At 47.4% G+C, this 22500-nt stretch overlaps 1 protein-coding gene across 7 annotated transcripts in view; it reads right to left on the bottom strand.

Annotated features, from left to right (window-relative positions):
* The window catches only part of gabra1 (gamma-aminobutyric acid type A receptor subunit alpha1), a 29613-nt gene that overhangs the window by 6385 nt on the left and 728 nt on the right, over window positions 1–22500 (bottom strand). For 2 of the 7 annotated variants that reach the window (XM_030362230.1, XM_030362233.1), the window contains exons 2-8: window positions 20219–20321; window positions 14848–14960; window positions 14418–14485; window positions 12325–12545; window positions 9881–9963; window positions 7825–7968; window positions 5329–5481 (exon numbers count right to left, since the gene is read on the bottom strand). In XM_030362230.1, coding sequence (XP_030218090.1) covers window positions 5329–5481; window positions 7825–7968; window positions 9881–9963; window positions 12325–12545; window positions 14418–14485; window positions 14848–14960; window positions 20219–20298 — 862 coding nt within the window. In that variant the 5' untranslated portion in view covers window positions 20299–20321. Of the gene's footprint in view, window positions 1–5328; window positions 5482–7824; window positions 7969–9880; window positions 9964–12324; window positions 12546–14417; window positions 14486–14847; window positions 14961–20218; window positions 20322–21493; window positions 21594–21664; window positions 21779–22148 lie in introns of those variants that run through there. The other 5 variants (XM_030362236.1, XM_030362232.1, XM_030362229.1 and 2 more) reach the window with 5 other exon arrangements.

Raw genomic sequence — 22500 nt, forward strand, 5'->3', positions numbered from 1 at the left:
GAAGCAGCGGAGAGACTACGGGAGACTCCACCGTTGAGGCACTGGGTGTGTCTGGTGCAGTGCTCCACGACACGGGCGGATGCTGTAACAGCATATTTTTCAGATAAATTAGCAATTTGAATTCCGTGAATGCACTTGTACGCACACACACACATACACACACACACACACACACATTAGAGAAAGGAACATGCCATCATTATGAATATCCGATTATTATTTTCCGATGATAAATAAATATATTGCCCGGCGTTCCCTACACCACCGATAAACGAATCAGTGTCTTTAATCGGCACAATGACAAATACGATCATTCTAGCAGCTGCTGGCTTTTTAAATGACCTATTCATCTGGGAGCCAATCGGTGGGAAGACTTTATCAGCGGTGCTGTGGCTCTCACAGATAAAACGCTATTTATACACCGGTTGAACTGCTGCCATTTCTCGACTTAATGCAATTCCTGTCAGCGTCGGGACACACGGCGCCGTGTAAGATCAATAGGCGCCATCTTAAACTGGTTTTACGCACAGGTGTGTGAAACAAAGCGCTTTGTGTATAAACAGGGGGGGGGGGTTCCGCGGTTCCGTGGTTCAGTGTTTACGTGGACGCGTGGCTCGATGATTGCTGAGAGGAATCCCGTTATATTGAGTTGTGCGGGGCGGTGGCGTCCAGGGAACAGAGTTGGTAAATGGGCCCAAAATTAGGGCTCACATACGTCGTGGAGAGCCGGGGTGTTAAGCGCTCTAGTTTCTACTCGCGCTCATCTTCCGTGGCGCTGGGATCAATAGTTTAAAGCTCAGCAGAACGCCGCTCTTTGGCCGATTATGTACATACATTATCGACAAATAACGGGCAGAAAAAGTTGAACAGGCAAAAAGTCTGCTCAACTGTTTGTGGCTCTTCTGACCTTGAGATGAGACGATTGATGGGCAGACTTAAGACTGTATTATTATCATCCTCTCAATGAGGCCAAATTAAATCCACTGTTAGGAGAACCCTGTTAGCACTTTTTTTTTCCCAGCAGAAGCCGTGTCACATGCATCGGGGAACTGAAACACGCCTAACTCCGACACACAGATGTCTTTGTCTTGGCCGTGGCTCTGGTGGTTGCATAGCAACAACTGTTGCGTCAGTTAATATTAGCTGTTGAAAGGTGGGTTTTTCTTCAGTCAGTTGCATGTAAACACATGTGTGCTCCCAGTGTTTTAACCAGAATATTGCTGTACAAACACCCAATGGTATTTAACAGTATCTTCCCAAATCAGTTCCTCAACCAGTTTCTCGTTTAGAGACACACATTCCTGTCAATTATCATTTCAAAAGACGCTAAGGAAACTCCATTTTAATAGGAGGCTGCACCACTGGACGGCCAACCAGATCAATGGTTTTATTTTGACGGATTACCATCCGAATCATGTATGCTGTGGTCCACTTTGACTCTGTCCATATCCAAAAGGATTTATATGGAAGCTCCAATGTGTGGGAGGGGATTCTTCCGGAGAGCGACCCTGGGGGGCAGCTGTGTTCGGCCATGGTTCATGCAGCGCAACATGGACGCCCTACCTATAACAGGAAACACTGACCTATCTGGATCAGAGCTGCACCATATTCTAGCGCGGATGCATTCATGTATGAAGCTATATAGGCCTCCGTGTGTGTGTGCATGTGTGTGTGTGTGTGTGTGTGTGTGTGTGTGTGTGTGTGTGTGTGTGTGTGTGTGTGTGTGTGTGTGTGTGCGTGTGTGCGTGTGTGTGTGTGTGTGTGTGTGTGTGTGATTCTTTGCATGGAGGCGTTCGTGTTTATGTGTGTCAGTGCATTTGTGTGTGTGAGTTTGTATCTGTGTGTTTGTATGTGTCTGTGTGTGTGTGTGCGTGTGTGGGAGAGTGTGAGTGTGTGAGGTTGTAAGTGTGCATATTTGTCATTGCATTTGTGGGCATATGACAGTGTGTGTGTGTGTGTGTGTGTGTGTGTGTGTGTGTGTGTGTGTGTGTGTGTGTGTGTGTGCTTGTGTGTGTTTGTGCTTATGGAGCAGAACAAGTGTTGATATCATAAGGGACACACACGTCCCAGATACTTGTTTGAATGTAATCTAGGCCATCCTCATTTCCCCTCCCCACGTAACACACATCTCAGGTAGCTTGCTTCAGCACAGACACACATGCAGCACTTTACCACGCACCACAGGGTGCAACCGCACGCATACACGCGCACACACACACACACACACACACACACACACACACACACATGCGTTTAGGTGTGTGTGTACAGACAAAAATACAAACAGACATACATTAGGGCTGCTAGATTATGAAAAAAATCATAATAACGATTATTTTGGTCAATATTGAAATGGCGATTATTCAAAGGTTTATTTTTGAGTTTGAAAACATGATGTATGTGTCTCTCAAAAAACACTTGGCAACTGAGACATTTCACCTTAAAAAAAATTCAAATCTAAACTAATGTACCGATATGTATCCAGCTGCACTTTCTATAGAACATAAAAAAAAGACATATATATATGATCAAAAACTCGATTATGTTAATTGTGTGATCGTTTGACGCTAAAATCAAAATAAAGATCGAAATTCGATTAATCGGCCAGCCCTAACAAACATAAATACAAACATACGTGTACAAATTCATATTCATATGTTGATATGTGAGTGTGAGGCATGTGCTCACACTCTAATACATATCGATCACAATATCCGACCAACAAACATAAATCATCAAACAAGAATCCATAAATCCAAGCACACACACACGCACAAACATGCACATGCACTCTCAGGTTGCGCGGATGTTCCACTGCAGGACAAGTTCAACGTGAATAAATAATTAAAGAAATAACTGCAGGAAAATGCAGCGCTGGAAAATGTGGTGCCATCGTTAGACAGTGTGTGTGTGACGCTGCTTGGAAGGCTCTTTAAGTAGCGGGCCAGAGGGAGACGCTGACATCCACTGAGCGGGGGGGGGGGGGAGAGAGAGCGAGAGAGAGAGAGAGAGAGAGAGAGAGACAGAGACAGAGACAGAGAGACAGAGAGAGAGAGAGAGAGAGGATACAGAGAGAAATAAAAGAGAGAGTGAGAGAACGAAAGAGTGAGAGAAAGAGAGAGAGAGGGAGAGAAAGAGAGGGAAAACAAAAGAGAGGGAGAGAAAGAGAGAGAGAGCGGGGTGAGGTAACTCAAGGACATTGGGCCCACCACTGTGATTTGCTGCTACAGAGCATGCTGCAGACTAGCAAGAGCCTGTCTTTTGGGCAATGTTATGTAAGCCCTGAGTATGACAGACAGATACACACTCTCCAACACTCTCCACTCTACATACGCACATAGACAGATGCAGATACGACAAAGAAACAATCAAAAATACTCGGCCCGGAATGATGTACGTCGCTGACAAACAGACACACAGATGACAAGAAATACTCGTAACAATGGACAAATGCAGGGGCAGAGATCTACATCATCCGGAAATGGAGGATCCGGTGATTTCAGAGCGTGTGAATGGACATTCACACGCGAGCCTCGCGCTCACCACATCCTGCGAGTCTGCAGCCCTGTGCTGGGTCCGCAGCCTCCAAGCACACAAGCAAAAGAGGAAATGTACTTTTCAGGGTAAACCCTGGCGGGCGGCTTTTGTTGCTTCTCGTCTTCAAAAGCATTGCTTGAAATGTAAAACCTGACTCCTCCTTGAATGCATACCAACATCTCACCTCACATTTCTGACGCACAACTGACATGTCCCGAAAGGGTTGCTTTGTGATTTTCAAGGAAGGTCTATTGATAACAGAGGTGACGTTTTTGTGAGTCTCTGTGCAGGACGTCACCTGGCAGGGCTTTCAGGGGAGGCTACAGGAGGAGGATTGAACCGACGCCCCCCTGCCTGACATCCTGAGAGGGGCATTCGGGTGTTAAAGAAATAGGGCAAGTAAAAAACAGATAGAAAGCTGATCAAAAAAAACGATAGCTAAGCTATAGCTAAGGCTCTGTGAACACAGGGCCCAGCTGGTTATCGGGGTTGATGGAGAGAAACATAATACAATTTAACAGAATATAATTAACTAAATATTTAAATATCTCAATGATTGGGCTTGGGTTGCAGTGATAGAAGGAAACAAGTCAAACCAAATAAAAGAAGCATATATTTACCTAACCCTATAAACAGAGAGAATATTGTCCAATAAATCCTTGTGTCGATGTTGTTCATGCTAATGTTGCTCAAACACGTTGGAATGCCGTGTGCTGCGTTAACAATGTTTTTAATCAGTGTGTGTTAATACGTTGTGGGCCAATGAGAACGTGGAGGAGCACAATGAGCCGGTCAGTGACAGCTGTGCGTAGGCAGGCAGCATGCTCCCAATGCTGTCGGCGTTGGTTTCCCTTTGGTTTTTTTGATGTTATTACACTGACTTTCAGTTTTTATGCGCTTGAATTCAGGCCCTCACATTTTCACCTCGGACCGCACCGCGATCCAGAGCCGTTTAAAATGTGTTTTATGTGTTGCTGTAGTTGATGTTGCCATTGTTCTTGATGTTATGGGATTATTTTGAACAAATTAAGCAGGAGTACCTTTGATATTTATTCAGAAAGGCAACTGACTTTGAATAAATACATCCATAACAATAAAGTCCTGTGTTAGGCTAAGGTAAAGAGTGTAGCTGACACTGGCTAAAACGCTTGCATTAAAGGGTAAGTGAACCCCTTCTATGGACGTTTTAAAAATGCATTTTTTGGCTGAGAGTTCATAAAAGGAGGAGGAGGTTTTATCCCCATGGCTACGGCCCACGCCAACTTAGTGATGCAGTTTTTCGTAACTAGTATGCATGGCTCGTTATGAGCGTGATAATGCCTGATGTTGTATATGTGCCACACATCCTGGTGTTATGCTAACACCAAGTGACCGAGAAGCTTAACCCTTGGGCGCAGCCAACCACATCAACCGCAGACAGAGCTCTAGACAACCACACGCAGACAATGTGATTGGTAGAAACTCTTGATGTCACTTTATGGTCAAGTCAAATCGCCTCTGAAAATCACTTTGAGGTCACAAACTAAGGTGATCTCAGTTCCGAGCACAGTCGAATGTACCAACAACAGTTTGCCAAGACCCGCAAAGAAAGCCAGGCTTTTGAACCTGTTCTTTCTGGATCAAGCTATTTTTTTTGTAGCAGGGACAAAACAGAATAGACTACTTTGTTTAAGATTATAAAATACGTACTTTACAGATTCTGTGAACAAAACAGAAGGAACCAGATTTTGTGATTACTGGCACAGTAAGCAAGGATCCACAGAGACTTAGAGAGTAGAGCGGGTGACTCACCAAAGACGGTCCTGGCAGGTACAGACTCTCTGTTGAGCCAGAAGGACACCTGGGACAGGATGACGGTCATGATGCAGGGCAGGTACGTCTGGATCACAAAGTAGCCTATCTTCCTCTTCAGGTGGAAGTGGGTGGTCATCACCACGTACTCTCCTGTTGACCGCATTTCAAAAGGCAAGGGTCAGGGGCTGGGGGGGGGGGGGGGGGGGATGTTGACCCACTCACACACTACGATGGGCAACACTAAATCAACAACATTAGGCAAGCCATGGGAATGCAAGGCAGAAACGTCCAGCCTTAAACTAGGGCGGACTGGTTCTGGTAGGTTGGTCAATTTGTTGGTTGAATGCTCTTGTCTGACCACATTCTCATTGATCTGGTAATCGCTAGTGTTACTTTCAAAAGAAGCAAAACGCTTCTTAATCTGCATATGCCAGGAGGCATATACACACGCACACACGCAGATTAGATGATTATATTTTTGAGTGATAGGCTATGTTGTGATTATTATATTATATTGTAGGAAGGACATTGATTATGAATAAAAATAATTTGCAAATATATTTTGTCAGAACATCCCCATTTCACAACTTTGAACTGGCTGAACCTACTGTTAGGTCTGCTAATTGCCAGGCCTAACGTACTGAACATATTATCGGCCTCAAACTCATTCAAGAAAGCGGTTTGCGACAGTATTTTTTTTAAAAAGATGACACGAAAGTTGAATGTCAACGGTTTTCTTATCACAGCTCAACAACCAACGTGGCAAAACATATTTCTTTCAGGTTGTCTGCTCTGGGATGCTCCATCTACTTTGTTGTTAAATGCTTGATTGGCTTTGGGTATGAACATATCAGAACTGGCACCTTGGCACGAATCTCACACGCATCTATTGCGACCCATTATATGAAACAGAAAACAAATGCTTAAACCGAATCTTCCGACACGTCTCTATACGAAGCAAAGCCGGCCGACGCGGCGCTCCGTGGCTCGTCTGGTGGCGACCCGCCTTACGGTGAAGCCATAACCGAATAAACAGTGCATCTAAAACCCACTGCCTTCCTTCCCACAGCCCTTACGTAACAGTTAGGCTACCATGGAGAGAGCACTCAGTGCACTGTGCCCAATTTAGTTCAGCTAGAGATAGACTTCGTTTGGTAAAGAGGAGGTTTCTGCCATAAACCCAGCAGGGATCCGTGGTTAACGTCTGTGCGGGTACACGGTGAGGTAGAGGCACAAACACACCGGGAGTCAGTGGGGGACGGTGGTGAAGTACGGGGTGAGGTAGAAGCGTATATCAGGAGAAGCCAGCCGATCTGTCCTTGTATCATTAAAACAAGCTAGCTAGTGTGCTGGCTCTTGGCAATCGGTGGCGGTTTTATTGCACGTACAAATTAAAGAGCCTTTTAGGGACCGCAGTATAGATGTTTGGCGGCCCGTTTTGCGACCCGTTTGTCCCTACCTCGGGACGCTGAGGTCTGCGGGGGCGCGATGAGCGATGACCCGGGGGCTAGCCCCTGGTTCCAGAGGTCAAAGCGCCGACGGGGCAGCCATCGGTCTGTTCTCGAAAGTGTTGTTTTACGAAGGGGCTTACTCTCTTTCTCTCTCTCTTTGTTTTTATTGCTGGCGTGATTTAACGGCGTGAAGTTGTCGGTGTCATCTAGCAGCAACTCGATAGCTGGATCTGTGTCTGTTTGGCAATACACTGCGGTGTCATTTACGGTAAGACGAGGTATTAAGGATTCACGAGTCATGGGAAATCATCAGGGTTCTCGTTATCGCTCGGAAGGCCTATATGCGAGAGGGTGTGTGTGCTTAGGAACTGCGATAAAGAGATGCCCACAGTATTGAGATAGACGACTAGCTGCAGGAACTCAACCCAGGGAGTCTGAATGCCGTCGGCACCCAATGAGGCGCAGGATAGGATGTCACCTCAGATTTCCTTATCATTGTTATTATGATATGATTATTATGTTCCCTCTGCCTCGAGCTAAAGTTATAGCCAAAAGGGGGTCATCCACTTTCTTCTGTCAATCATCTTTGATAGTATTAATAGACCCAAAAAGGTATGAAAAAACAAAAGATGCAAAGGCCGTTAGGGAAATAGTGAATCTGGGGCAGGAAGCCATGGCTAACGGAGGCTGCTGAGCCTGCGATGCAGTTATCAGAATGAGCAGAAACGGCTTGTTTGATTGCGCAGTAATGAATGTTAAGCGTGGCTGATGTTTTTCTGGCAAACTGTCGGGCAGCTATTGAAGAAGACCTCATTTGTCCAAACTCTCCTTAACTCACATCGCGCAACTCAGTACTTGCCCCCTGCAATGTCAACAATCTGTAGCTTGAAGGGGGATCATGCTGATGAACGAACCCACGCCAGTTCTTCAGGGCTAAACACTTGTTGTCACCACTAGTGAACTCAAATTGGCTGGAGAAGGAAGGTTGCGGCGCGGATGGGAACGTCTTTAGCCTTCGCAGATGTACAGGGGTGCTACGTACCTGTGCTGGACTGCACAACGCCAGAATCCACACTCTGTCCCATCAAGTCGTACTGGTTCAGCCTGGAGCCGTCCTCGGCCACCACCACGGACTGGGCGGCCCCCCTGGTCCACACGTAGACCACCTCAGCACGGGTGTAGGCATCTGACCGCAGAACACATGAGAAGGTTTTTTTTTAAAAAGGGGGACATGGATATAGTCCCCAGGAGAGCTAATTTCTCGGTTTCTAAATCCCTAATTTGACCTCATTTTGAAGCTCTCAACCCGTTGCGTGTAGTAGTGTCGTGTTTGCCTGCCTCCTTTAAATACCAACTCATCTGAACCCATCGGTTTGAACCTCCATTGCAATTTGTATACGATTTGATTCCCACAAAAGTGTTTTCCTTGGAAAAATGTAACGGCATTTGACATCTCCTCCATCATTTAGATCTCATTTTGTGAAGCTGACGTATGTTCCTGTTTACGGCCCTCAGGTCGCCCTCCTACCACCCAAAAATAGCCTCACCTCAACTCAGACTTCAACGTCAATACGTCAACCGAAAGACGTCTGTAGCGATCAGGCCTCCCTCGATCAATGTCTGGGGGGGGGGGGGTCGGGCGTTGCCGAGAGGATTTCGTGTCAACAGGGAAGTAAACAAACCACCGGTGACAGGCAGACAACGTGACACGGGGAAATAAATAACCCAAAGTTGGCTAAGTCAGGCTCGGGTTCCCCCCCCTGGCACCGTAACCTGTCAGAGCTGCAGTGTGCGGAGCCACTGCAGAGAGTGCGTGAGGATACTGCAGACCGCTGCTGCTGCTGCTGCTGCAGCGACACGGGAGCTCATCTCTGAAATATTTACAGGGCGAGCCTTGTTCAAAAAAAGTGGGGTGTGGTCGTCCATCACTACCTAGCACCGAGCGTGACACGGCGGCGGCGCAACGGACGCACGGACAGACCACAGACAGGCTTGGCTTGTCTTTTATGCCGTCTGATTTGATTTTTTTTTGGGAAGTTGGTCTGCTTTCCCAAGGCGTTTCTTTTTTTCTCTCTCTCTCTCTCTCTCTCTCTCTCTCTCTCTCTCTCTCTCTCTCTCTCTCTCTCTCTCTCTCTCTCTCTCTCTCTCTCTCTCTCTCACTCTCTCTCTCTCTCTCTCTCTCTCTCCCTCTATATATATATATATATATCTTTTCCACAACATCCTACATCCTCTCTCACTTAAGACTTAATCTTTCACTTCACCCCAGCCCCGCCTCCCTCTCCCTCTTACTCTTACTCTTTCTCACTCCATCCCTGACTCTTTCGACTCTCTCTCTCTCTCTCTCTCTCTCTCTCTCTCTCTCTCTCTCTCTCTCTCTCTCTCTCTCTCTCTCTCTCTCTCTCTCTCTCTTTCTCTCTTCCTCTCTCTCAATGCATCCCTGCCTCTCTCTCTCACTCTTTCTGACTGCATCCCTGCCTCTCTCGCTCTCCGGTTCTGGCTCTTCTTTTCAAGGATGATTCGGGGTCAGGCTCGCTGGCAGGGGGAGAGCAGCTGGCGCCGAGCTTCTGGAGAGATGACAGACAGCACTGCCTGGGATAAGCAGGTCCCCGCAACGTTGAGCAGGAGGGGAGGGGGGACTCGCCTCGGAGACGCGCCCCCAGGAGATGTGATCGGGGGCGAGGATGACTGCGGTGGGGGGTGGTGATGGTGGTGGTAGGGGCTGAGGGGAAGTGCTGTGGGTATGGGGCTGTGGTGGTGGTGGTGGTGGATGTGGTGGTGGTGGTGGTGGTGGATGCGGTGGTGGTGGTGGATATGGTGGCGGGGGCAGCGGGGACATCAGAGGGAGGGACCCCCTCGGCAGCTGTTGCCCGCCTGTCGGCCCCCCTCATCGGGGACGGGTGTCAGGGGTCGTGGCTCCAGGGGGGGGTGGGGTTATGGGGATGTGTATGACAGTTACGTTAGAGAGAGAGAGAGAGAGAGAGAGAGAGAGAGAGAGAGAGAGAGAGAGAGAGAGAGAGAGAGAGAGAGAGGACGTTGATGAATATGAACGCGGGTGCATGCAATTGTGTGTGTCTCCGCGGTACTGGGGTACTCACAGCTGCCAAATTTGAGGGGGCAGGCGTGGGCGTCCATCGGGAAGTCCTCCAGGTGCATGGGGCACTCAGCCCGCACCGTCAGCCTGGAGAGACGGAGCAAAAACGGTGGATTAGAAACAGAGAGACAGAGATGCTGTTGGTATCATGAAAAGGGAGGGGAAGCGGGGAATGTCCCATAGGAGCAGAAGAAGACAAGAACAGAAAAGGGAGAACGGGGGGGGAGAGGAAATGGGCCACACCGTCCCCCAGCTCTTCTCCTCTAGTGTTTACCCAGTTCTTCACCGGGGTGTTTCCAGTGGTACTCCACCTTGCTCTAACTGCCACGACGGTACTCCCCAGGCCTGGTGTTAGGGGTGCTCTGATCAGGAGCTTCGGGGCCGGTCAACGATCAACGACCGCCGGAAGCAGTATCGCTGATCGAGTCTTTTAGGAGCCTTCCATCTCTCCTGTAGTCCCGTAACACCACAGTGTGTATCAAAGCCTGACATCGCCTCACCAATCCACAAATGCACACTAGCATGAAACCGCTCAGTTCGTTTTAGATTTCCAAGGGGCGTAATCAACGATGGTGGAACCAAATGCCTCTGGACGCAGCCCACGAACAACACAGATCAACAGCTGCCGTCTCGGTGGTTTATATAAACAATGCTCCCATGCTACACCTCCCATAGGTGACCATACCAACTTTTATATGGTAGCACTAGTGCCCTTAACTTCAAATAGTTGGGAACACCAGCAAAGATGTAGGAGCACCAACCAAAATGTACTACAACTTTTAGTTCATTTTTATAGAAAAATGTACTTAAATCCAGCAATCCAAAAATAACGCTCTATATTTTCTGGTACATTTGGCAAGTAAGCCAATTGGTTGAACATTCTATTTAAAGAAATCATCAAATATATAATAAATTATATGACCATAATAAACAGTGTCTTTAAAAGATTCACCAAAAGGGTCCATTCCCCCGGGAACACCCCTACAAACGAGCAATTGGTCGCACCGTTGCCCACTCTCAGGAAAGGAATATTAAGGAAGCACTGGTAACGGGATCAGAAAGAGAGTTTGTATTTAATTTGAACATGTTTCATTTAATGCACTGATTACTGTACCAGCAGAGGAATAAAAATCAAGGTAATTCAATCTGAACCAGGCACAAACACAACGTTTTCCGGTGGTGGTTAGTGTGGATGTGTGGAGCCTCTCCGTTTAGCGGATTATGTAGATGGCCACGCACGAAACAGGGTCAAGCTTTGCGGACACTCAAAGTATTGTGCCACGCGTGCGGGTCATTTCAAATGCAACATCGCTCATAAAACGCCCTTACACACTGAAGGTATTAGCAAAGTACCACAAAGTAAGTGTGGGTCGTAACTATCACAATGACCCCTCCACCTCCTTCCTAGAACTCCCCAAAATGCTATTGTTTTATCTGAGAGTGTTCGGGACTTGACAACCTCTATTGGGCAACGTGTGCACCATATTCAACAGGACGCTAAGGCCTTTAAGCAGTGTGTAAAAGCCATTTGAGGCTACCGAACTATTTACAAGGAAATTGGCTGATAAGGATCGTAACACCCTTACCTGTGGGGGCCTCGCTCTCGCTCTCCCACCATCTCCATCGCCCTGACAGCTTGCTGAGAAACAGCAGCTCGTTGGGCCGACGACATGCTAATCCCCCCTTCATCCATCCATCTCATCTGGGACAGTGCGGTGGACCCCCCGCCCAACGACCCCCAACCCTAACCCATCCACTCCACCTCGCGACCCAGTCAACACGTTCAGAGGACATGCTTTATGGCTCTCTGCCCCGCCGGCCTGTCCCGTTAGCTGCCGGCGCAACATTGTGATGGAGGTTAGCATTGTCAACCCAGGTTTTTATTTATGACCATCTCCGTTGGGTTATAAAAGACGCTGAATCGGATTGTAAGGGGCTCCACGTTTTGCTTCTGCTAAGGGTTGAGACTGCGATACAGCTTAACCCGTTAATGTGAATACAGTGATGCATGTCTCTGTATGAAGGAGTTCATCATGCCACAGGGGAATAACTCTATAACGCTGTACCAGGAGAATGCAAGAATCACCAAATAGACTAGGAGCAGAGGCTGTTATCACATTGTGTGTCTCTTAGTCGCCCGTACGTGGGAATATATGAATACACAATGTGAATGCTGTATTTTTGCTGGGATATTATATCTTCCTGTCAATTCTATATGAAGTAGCACGCACTTCGCAGAATCTATTGTAGAAAACACAGGTGGCTTTCCAACCTCAATTGGTATCCCTCAAGACATTGTAATTAGATGAAGATTTCACAATCTCTGACCATGGCACATTTGGACTTTCTAACATTTTGAAAGCTCTCAGTTGTTCACAGTCAAGAGCTACTCGATTTTTTAGCGGTGAAAAGAGCGGGAAAGTCAGGGGAAAGATGTCTCCCACCTACCTCATTGTGTACAGCAACGTGCCTTCTTCTTTAATTCGGAGCAACTTGTTGGGCATGGTCATGTTGTGGGCGACCGACTTCTTGCCGTTGTGGAAGAAGGTGTCTGGCGTCCAGATCTTGCTGGCCATCAGGTTGTTGAGACGCAGTATGGCCATGGGGCCCTTGAACTTTAACCTTTCGTCCACCCAGCTTTGTCTGAAGAACACGTCGATGGTGTACTCCTACGTTTTGGAGGGGGACAAAAAGAAACAAGAGCCGAGAGAAGTGGAGAGGGGACAGTCATTAAGTGAACACAAATTAATAAATGACAACCAAATAAAAGAGCAGATTTAGAGAACGCAATGAGCCAGATGTCCGAACTGGCTCTTTGCCAATTTTGGCCAGCCCACCCCCACCACACACACACGCACACGCACACACACACACACACACACACACACACACACACACACACACACACACACACACATGCACACAGGCACACATGCACACACACTAATTCCATTTATTTTTTTATTATTGCATTGTTGAGTTTGCTGAAGGGAAATTCTGACTAATCCAACCCTCTTGCTTCCAATTTTAAGTTATAGTGCTGTAGCCTTTTTGGATGTTCAATAATACTGTCTTTTTTTCGTTCCCTTGTCACTTTGGCTTTTCCATGTGAACCGTGGCCTAGTTTCCCCCGCTGGTACCTGTCCACTCATGTTAAAAGCAGGGAGAAACACACCGACAGAGCTGCAGTTGCGTGCTTCCTTTGCACGGGGTCATGCGCTCCTTTTTGTCTTTAAATTCTCCTAAAATAGCTGCAATGCTTGAGGCTCTGTTCCGCTCCTATGCCAGGTTTTCTTTTGTTAGTAATTATCCAATCCACACAGGGAACATCACAGGAGCCAATTAATAAACCAAACATGAGCTTAGCCGTCGATTTCCTGTGAGTTCTGGTCGTTCTGCGCCGCGGTGAACTGCCTATCTGCAGTACACTGAAAAATGAGCTGACCAGTTGCCATCGCTACTATTTTAGAACTGGGGGGCCATTTTTGGTGTCCACCAATCTAAATTACACTGGACACCTTTGACTCCAAATTAGCACGACATTTCATCTTGAAGCCTACCACTGATTGCGACATTGGGCTAATTTTAATGGTTCCATCCCATTGCCATAAATCTTTGAAATCCATATATCTCTATCATATTTTTTTTATGTCCCTATGTGATAATTAATGTGAGCTGGAACAGAGCTTCAAGGTAATATACGAAGATGGAAAAATGTAAGTGTGCTTTAGCTCATTGGCTTTGCTTTGTTCCTCCCGGGTTACGTGGCCAATCAGCGAACCTGCCAGAGGCCCGGACGCCACTGCGTGAGGAGATAACGTCCCACATACTGCACTAATGGAGGAACAATCTGTTTGGCTTTGAGAAAAAACTTTATAGATCAAATGCAACTTCACCATCATGAGTGGCCATATTTGTGACATATTGTCTTCAATTTTGATGGTTTATTTCGTTTTACAGGGAAAAACGTGATTCCACATCGATGAATTCTAGCTTGGAGTGTCTCATCGTTGTGGAAGTGGAACGGCGTCAACAGGGGATTTTTATCCGATGGTAACGGATAAAGCTTTAGTTTGTGCTGTCGGTCCACCGTGACGGTAGAAGGCTTGGATTTCAAGCTGAGTGTTAGATTCAATGTCATTTTTCCCAGATAATCCCCAAAAATATAAAAAAACACAACTGTTGTTGGGTGTTCAGGGGGGAGGGGGGGGTCTATAGGGACGATTCACCTTACAAACCCACAACCGTCTCCGTTGGCATCCAACCATGAATACCATCCCAGACATTAAAATCATATGCCATCGCCTTTTAGGGCCATGGCAGGCAATTATATATGATAGGATTATCAGGCCGCACGCTAATAAAAAACGTTTCACGCACTTGACATTCTACCCGGCAAGTGGATGAGTTAATAGGATGAACGGTCAGATTAATAAACATCATAGCGTTTAAAGAGCCCCCCCCCTCACCCTCACCCTTCACACCCCTGTGGAACGACGCTGACTAGATTTGAAGAAGAGTAGGAGAAGGCAGAGGCTTACCATTTCGTGGTCCGAGACCGGACCGATGCTAGTCACGAAAATGTCCGTCTTGACTTCGGTTACGCGCTCTGTTGAAGAAGGGAAATTGGAAGACTGAGAAGACTGTCATTTACCGCTAACTACCTGCTAATCCTGGCCTCCGCGGCTACATCACTGACACCTTCACATATCACACATTTTATGGACACTCCGGGAGAAGGATGGCGGTGTGCATACACAAAACTCCATTGCACCCTAAAATTGTATCTTTACCACTCAGGCATACTGTAAAAATCATGTCATTTTTAAACTGGGGATTATTTATTTATAACATGTAATCGCTGAACATCCCATAGCAGCATGTTGAAATATGATGCGTATTAAACAGAAAAAGGAGCTGTGTGAGCCATTTAGAAGGAGGCCGAATTGGTTGGATCTGCCCAAAACCTACCGCCTAGCCCGGGCCGCAGACGGTTGTCGTAGCCGTCCAGCAGGCTATCTAGGATCTTGGTGAACACAGTGGTGTTGTCTTTCTGCTCGTCTGTCATGCCATTCTGCCCAGAGCTGGTGAGAAGCAAGAGCAAGAGATGATTCCATGGTGTAAATTAGGGGTGCACTGCTCAGAGATTAAACACACAATAAGAGAATCATGGAAAATGATAGCAACAACACGACTGAGACCATAATCTACAATGATGCACATTTACGTGTTTTTCAGAGAGGAGAGAGAAGACTGCTAGATTTGGGAAAAAAATTAACATCCGTCATTTAGCAGGAATTTCGGTCGGAAGGACTTTAGACAACAGCATCCATCAGCAGATTGTCCTCCGATGGATGTGTGTAGAAAACAACAGAGCAGAGGCAACAGGCAGACATTTCAGCCAGATATGGCAACACTGGTGGTGTGGTGCGTGTCTTATCATGAGATGCTCCTGAAATCCATGTCCATGCATTGTAATGCGTTTAGTGATTTGAATTATAATCCGGTGATACCGATTTATTCCCCCAATGGCACAACACGATGTGCATGGATTTCTACAGAAAGTACGTCATGTCTCGCACAATTCTCCAGCAATCCATTAGTGACTGTCGATGAGAGGGTTGAGATAATAGCGATTGGAGGAACAATAGGAAAGTATGGAAGGTAAAGAGGGGAAATACGTCCCAAAGGGCAGGAACATCATTCTCTATTAACCTTAACACATCAACTTTCTTTGAGAAAGAAGTAAAATGAAATAAAAATCTATGGAATTATTATTTACGAAAGGTAGCCTAAGTGAGAAACTCGCGGTCAACAAACGCACACTAACACATGCAAACGCACGCATACACACGAATATGCACATGCGCACGCACACACACAGATACACACACACACACACACACACACACACATATATAAACAATTGCATTCAGTGTGAAAACGTCATCATTATTTATACCTGCTTCTAAAAAGCAGAGAGCCATGCTGGACCTGGTCTTTGAACCACATGAAGCAAAATGATGGGGGGGGGGGGGGGGGGGGGGGGGGGGGGGGGGGAGCTGCCTGAAAGCATTCACAATCAGTAATTGTGCCAGTAGAGTTTGTACCATCTCTACTCATAAATATTGCATTGCACTTTATCAGAGGCAATGAGGATTTTAATCATAATGTGCACGAAGAATATGGTAAAAGCACACGTGTGCGTCACAAGTATATGTGCAAGAGTGTGTGTGTGTGTGTGTGTGTTTGTGTGTGTGTGTGTGTGCGTGTTTGCAAATGTGTGTTTGCGTTCACAGCAGGCAATATGTGCATGCATAATTCAAGCAGAAGAACACACAGAAAATCTATGTTTGGATGCAATTGCGTGTAATTGCAACATGATGTAAACAATGTTGACTTCTGCATAACGGCGCTGCTCTAAAAGTGTCAGGGCAGCCTTGCTTGGTCTTGTGAGTCCAGTGGTGGACCTCACAGGCTTCCACTCTATAAACGCTGAATAAATAGCACTGCGAAGGGGTTTGGAAACAGCACCACTGAGTGATAAGGGGGTGAGGGGGCTGAGGACCTGCTGTAGATGGTGAAGAAGAGTCAGGTAAAAAAAGAAGAAGGAGGGGACATGAAGAGAAGGAGGGAGGAGAAGGAGGATGGGGACGGGAATGAAGGGGGAGTTGTGGAAGATCGCACACAGCTCATAGCGGTTAGCTTGTAGTACAGCTTCGTTTCTACGTAGAGAGGCTGCTGTTATGTCATCACAGATGGATGTGCGGACAGTTAAAACCAAATCTACTCCAACACACACACACACACACACACACACACACACACACACACACACACACACATACACACACACACACACACACACACACACACACACACACACATACGCATACATGCGAAAACACTGACACACACACACGCACGCACACACTCACACTTTCAAAAATTCAATGCAATCCTTACTTCATGTCCAAGATTAAACACAACGACAAAACCAAAAAACCCACAAATCCTTCTGTAAATACTCTGGAGAACGATTTGGATCAGGTATTTAATACATACCCTACATTAATACCCAAACATACATTTGGATCCCAGCTTGCCAGGCAAAGCATGGCTGCCTTGACTTAAATCAGAGGAGGCCCACATATCATCTGCAGGATCTACGATCCTCACTGAATCGTAAACACATTAAACCAACGCTTTTCCAAGCACTTAACCAACACAGGAAGAGAGAACGGAAGCCCTGTTGGTGTGTTTTCCTGATCAGAGCTAATTGAGAGAGCACTCGCCAACAAAGATTTGGATAAAGGTGGTCCGGGATGAGGTGGACCGTACAGTGAGGGAGGGGGAAAGGCTGTTCTCGGAAGCAGGAAGGTGTTGTTGGGGTGAGGCGGGGGGAGGGGTACTAAGGTACTAAGAGAGGGGGTTGGGAGGGAGGGGGGAGGAAAGAGAGATGCTGCATTAGGGAAACAAGAGGAACCTGCATGTTATTATGCCGGGGGCCAAATCCGCATAAAACACTGTACACCATCACCATCTACAGGTCATCTGAACAGCAACAGTGCTGCGCTCAGCCTCCCAAAGTCCCCGCTCCCCCTCCATCTCACTCGCTCTCCGCATCTTACCTCACTTCCCCCCCCCCCCCCCCCCCCCCAACACTCTCGCGCGCGCACTTCCTTAGTTCCAGCTTCATGCACCTCTACCTCCACACACTCTACGGCGATCTAATTATGAGACCATTTATTGAGCTGGCAACACCACTGTAGCAAAAATGCTAAGACTTTCTGATGACTGTCTGTTGGAAAAGGTCCCATGGCTGGTTTGTGTGTGTGTGTACGTGTGTGTGTGTGTGTGTGTGTGTGTGTGTGTGTGTGTGTGTGTGTGTGTGTGTGTCTGTATGTGTGCGCGTGTGTGTGTGTGTGTGTGTGTGTGTGTGTGTGTGTGTGTGTGTGTGTGTGTGTGTCTGTGTGTGTCTGTGTGTGTGCGTGTGTGTGTGTGTGTGGGTAAAAAAACACATCTACACACTCGTTTTGAAGTGGGTGGTGCTATACAGTAAATCTCTGGGTGATAATTGCTCTGCGGTTTATAGTGACAGCTACTCAGTAAGTAATCAGCAGGTTTTTTTGGGCTGCTATATTTTGCTTTTAGGAATGGGGTCTGGCTACTGCTTCTCTCACTCTGCACTGCTGCGTCGTACTCGCTAAGCGAAGCCCCCAGTGGTCTGATCTCACCCTGTATGGTTTTAAACTATTCAAAAAAGGCAAAACAGGGATTTATCCGTCAGCTCTCGCGTGCAACGCATGCGTTTGTCACGGTGCCTTTACATGGAAAATCAGAGAAGAACCCTATCGTTTTGTCTCATGCAAGCAGGCAGTGGTGCGGCCTTGCCAGCGGGGAGCGTGCGCAGTGTGTGAGAACACGTCTCTTCGCGGCGGCCCGAGTGGTTGTCACCGAGGGCACCCCGAGTGTAAGGTAGCCGGCACCATCTCAATTTATAACCATTCACGTCAGCTCCAACCACCGACTATGACAGTCCCACTGAATTATTCACGCTGGCAGAAATCCCAGATCTTTTCTCGTATTCACAAAACCAACACGGGACTGGAGCACCCCGGTTGAGCGGTGCACTTTGAGCCCCGCGTGCCGGCTGTGCCCCTCCTCGAGTCCTCCTCTGGACGCACCGTCTTTGCGCGTCGAATCGCTGTGCGCGTGTGTGTGTTTTATTTTTGAGTTGCGGCCTCAAAGTCACCCGAGTTAATCCCAGGAGGGGACGACGGGGGATTAGGGTGTTTTTGAGGTGTGCGGCGTGTGAATCGGGAGGGGGACGGATTAGAGCCGCCAAAGTTACATGACCGTAGGTCGCATTGCTGTCATCTCTCCTCCAGTCAGCCACTACTATCTCTCATCCTCTCTCTCTCTCTCTCTCTCTCTCTCTCTCTCTCTCTCTCTCTCTCTCTCTCTCTCTCTCTCTCTCTCTCTCTCTCTCTCCATTTCCCACATCTGCCGCTCTTTCTTATTGGCTCATACGCAATGTCCAAACCCCCCCCCCCAAACTAACAGACAAAGAAGAGGATGTGTCTAATTGTCCGTACTATTGCCGGCAACCACGGCCAAACAAGGAGCAGAGAGACAAAAAACGACCAGCCGCGGGGCCACAACAAAACAACCATCACGAGTGTCATTCATGGCAAAACGCAGCCAAGGTGTCCGACAGCATCAGCGACATAGCGTTACTCGAAAAAATCTCCTTATTCGCTCTCCCACAAGGGAGAGGAAGAGACTAGTGCACTAGTTGAATGAATAATTGCTATTTTGGTTTTCAGAAGCCCTCCTCTTGAATCTGGAGTCTGTGTTGCACCTCTTGTTGCCACGTAGGCAATTATACAGCAACGATGTGTCCTGAGGGGATGCCCCAATTACAACCACAGAGACATAGGTGCCCCTTAAGGTGAGTGTGTGCGTATGTGTGTGTGTGCGTGTTTTTCCGAAACTGACGGGCCTTGGCTACACATAATTTGGATGCGGTTGCTAGGAGCAGTGGTGGAAGTAAGTAAAGGGTTAACTGACTACCCTCATTGTGTCTGATAGTCTGTCCCTCTCTCTGTCTGAATGACTGGCTGTGATAACTGACTGACTGACTTGACTGAGTACCCATTGAAGACCGTTGGAGCCGCTTAGCTTCAGCCGGCTGGCTGTTGATGAGTGACGGCGTTGAGAATGAGACGGTATTTCTGCTTCTTAACACACTCCATTCTAATTCTGCTGGCTGTTGAGCGAGCTGAGTGGGGGTTCTCCAGAGATTAATAAGCTGTCTCCTTTGTAACTAGAACACAAAAGGCATAACCGTGTTCCATCATACGTCTTCCCAGGGTTCCTCCTCGCTATATATGTAGGCCATATCTGGACCAATTAGACCCCTGGGGGATGCTAGGAGCCTATAGGGTTCTGCTATTTAAGATATCAGCACATGGGAGCTGCTCAGCAATAATACAATGTTTGAGCTGCGAACAAGATGTTGTCGTTGACAAGTACCTGATGATCTGGTGATGACCCTGAACCAAGCCAGACAGATGTGAACAAGACGGATGGATTATTCTATTGATACACGCTCTACGATGTACAATATGGGAACGGGAAGATATTTAGCTTGCGGATAGCATTTATGATATTAGCGGTGGCAAAAGTTGTTGACCAATAGAAGTAGTTGTAGTAGTAGTAGTAGTAGTAGTAGTAGTAGTAGTAGTAGTAGTAGTAGTATAGGTGGAATAGAAGTTGTTGTCGTGGTAATATTATGAGAACATCCATGCATGTGTGAGGTCAATCTCAGAGTGCTTACCTTTTCCCACCCAGTGCGATGTCGGCCAGGAGCACGCAGGCCCACAACCCCAGCAGTGCTGTCCTTCTCCGGCCACGCATCGTTGCAGTGTGTAGACCCTTCACTGGCGGAAGATCCCCACAGCAAGAGAAGAAACAATGCAAAACAACGCCTTATGTCACAAGGGATACAATATAAGAACAATAAGAAGGGGAGGTGGGGGGAAGATGGGGGGCGAGACGATACCACAAAATGACTTCCCACCACTACGCCTTATGCATTTTTATCAGATCAGGTAGCTGTGTGTGTGTGTGTGTGTGTGTGTGTGTGTGTGTGTGTGTGTGTGTGTGTGTGTGTGTGTGTGTGTGTGTGTGTGTGTGTGTGTGTGTGTGTGTGTGTGTGTGTGTGTGTGTGTGTAGGGGTGTGTGTGTGTGTGTGTGTGTGTGTGTGTGTGTGTGTGTGTGTGTGTGTGTGTGTGTGTGTGTGTGTGTGTGTGTGTGTGTGTGTGTGTGTGTGTGTGTGTGTGTGTGTGTTACAAAATGGTACAGAACAATGCAGTACAAGCCAAAATACAAGTGGGTGATTCCTCAGTCATATATCCCATGCAGATTCAAGCATGACCGTCATATGGATCAAACGACGTGGTACTGCAACGTGCAGCACGGACGCCGGAGCAATGTCAAACCGGCAGGTAAACATGCGACACGTATAGTTTACGCGCGTTGGAAGCGGTCACACCGTGCGAAGCATCGCCTGAACCATGACAACGAGAGAGAGCCGATTCAGATAGGAGGTCGTCCAGCAGTAGCCCGTCAAACGATTTGATCAAAACACAATCACTCCATCGCAACTATGGATAGGTGCATGGCGTTTATCGTCTTAATACACGACATTACTTTTGCCATCGTACCATGCATAGCATGTACTGTAGGCTCAGTCTATAAAGCACCTGTACCTTAAACACGATTCTCCTGCTCAGCCTCAGCGATGGGAGACGCGAAGACCGCAATACCGAACACCAAAACCCCGATACACATAAGAGAAGAGACGCGCTCCGTTTTGCATGCGTAAAGGATCCATCTTCGTCGCGGGGTAAAGTGTCAACGCCAAAACATGCGCATTGGTACAACGAGGATAGTATATTTGAGCCTAATTCGTGCGCAAAACGAGACGACACCATCGCATGTTTCCCCACGGGTGGACCTGAGGTGGAACCGCGTTATCAGTCCGGGCTATGGGAGCAGTCACCATCATATTCACCCTATACCAGAACACAGCGGAAACAGTTGAAATTACCCCTTCTTCTTTTAAATCACTTGCTTCTGCTATTTCAAGGTTGCACTTGCAATATACGTAGAGACGAAGGACACAGAATGCTGTCAGAGACCCCTGTGTAGTGGACCAGGGTGTTATGATGGAGCACGATGCAGATTAAAGATAAAAAAAACAAAAAAAACACAAACGCACATCCGCACTTTAAGGGTGATTCTATGGAAATGCACTCCCCCGCATTCTGTGCATAATATCTGATATCTCCCGAGTCCGGGGAGACGTTGAGCATGCAACTGGCGTCACTGCAAGCAATGCTCGTCTTAACAACACGCACGGCGTTTCCAATCCGTGCGCGTCCGAGTAATTAAGCACACTGTGCTGTGATGATGAGGATGATGATGATGCCCTTCTCCTCTCTATCCTGAACACACAGCTGCCCTTCTCCCGACCATAAATCTCTTATTTTGGTGCCATCAGGACACACCGACACACAGTTGCACTGACTGAAATAAAACTGATGCACTTCTCTCCAAACACCTAGAGAGCTCTCGCAGTATTCCAGCCTCTCTACCGCAAACACCGACTCCCTTTACATCCAAGTATCGTCCCCCCTGCCTCCTGTTGTGGTGGCGGAATAAATCCATCCATAGAGACATAGAAAGATGAAATCAACACTTACAGTACACGGAGTCGGACGTATGTTGCTGTGTTCGCTATTTATATTCTCAAACTTTTGAGAATCTCTTTTTTTCCCCTGGCTGGATTGAACGAGGGGTAGAAACCCTCTGTGATCTCAGATCTGACGGGTCTGAGCTGGAGGCTGAGCGGCGGCTGCTGACGCTGCTGAGGATGCGCAAGTCTCTCGCAGCGCGTGCATTGGTGCTGATGCTGCTGCTGCTGCCGGTGGTGGTGGTGAGTTCAACTCCCAGTCAGTCGCCCACAAAATGATTCTCCCCAACTAACAAATCCAGTTTAAACAAGGCGAGCATCGCCTCGAACACTGATCCCGTCCACTAGGCCGAGGTCCTTGC

Source organism: Gadus morhua, chromosome 7 (genome assembly GCF_902167405.1).
Source record: "Gadus morhua chromosome 7, gadMor3.0, whole genome shotgun sequence".
Classification (NCBI taxonomy): Eukaryota; Metazoa; Chordata; class Actinopteri; order Gadiformes; family Gadidae; genus Gadus; species Gadus morhua.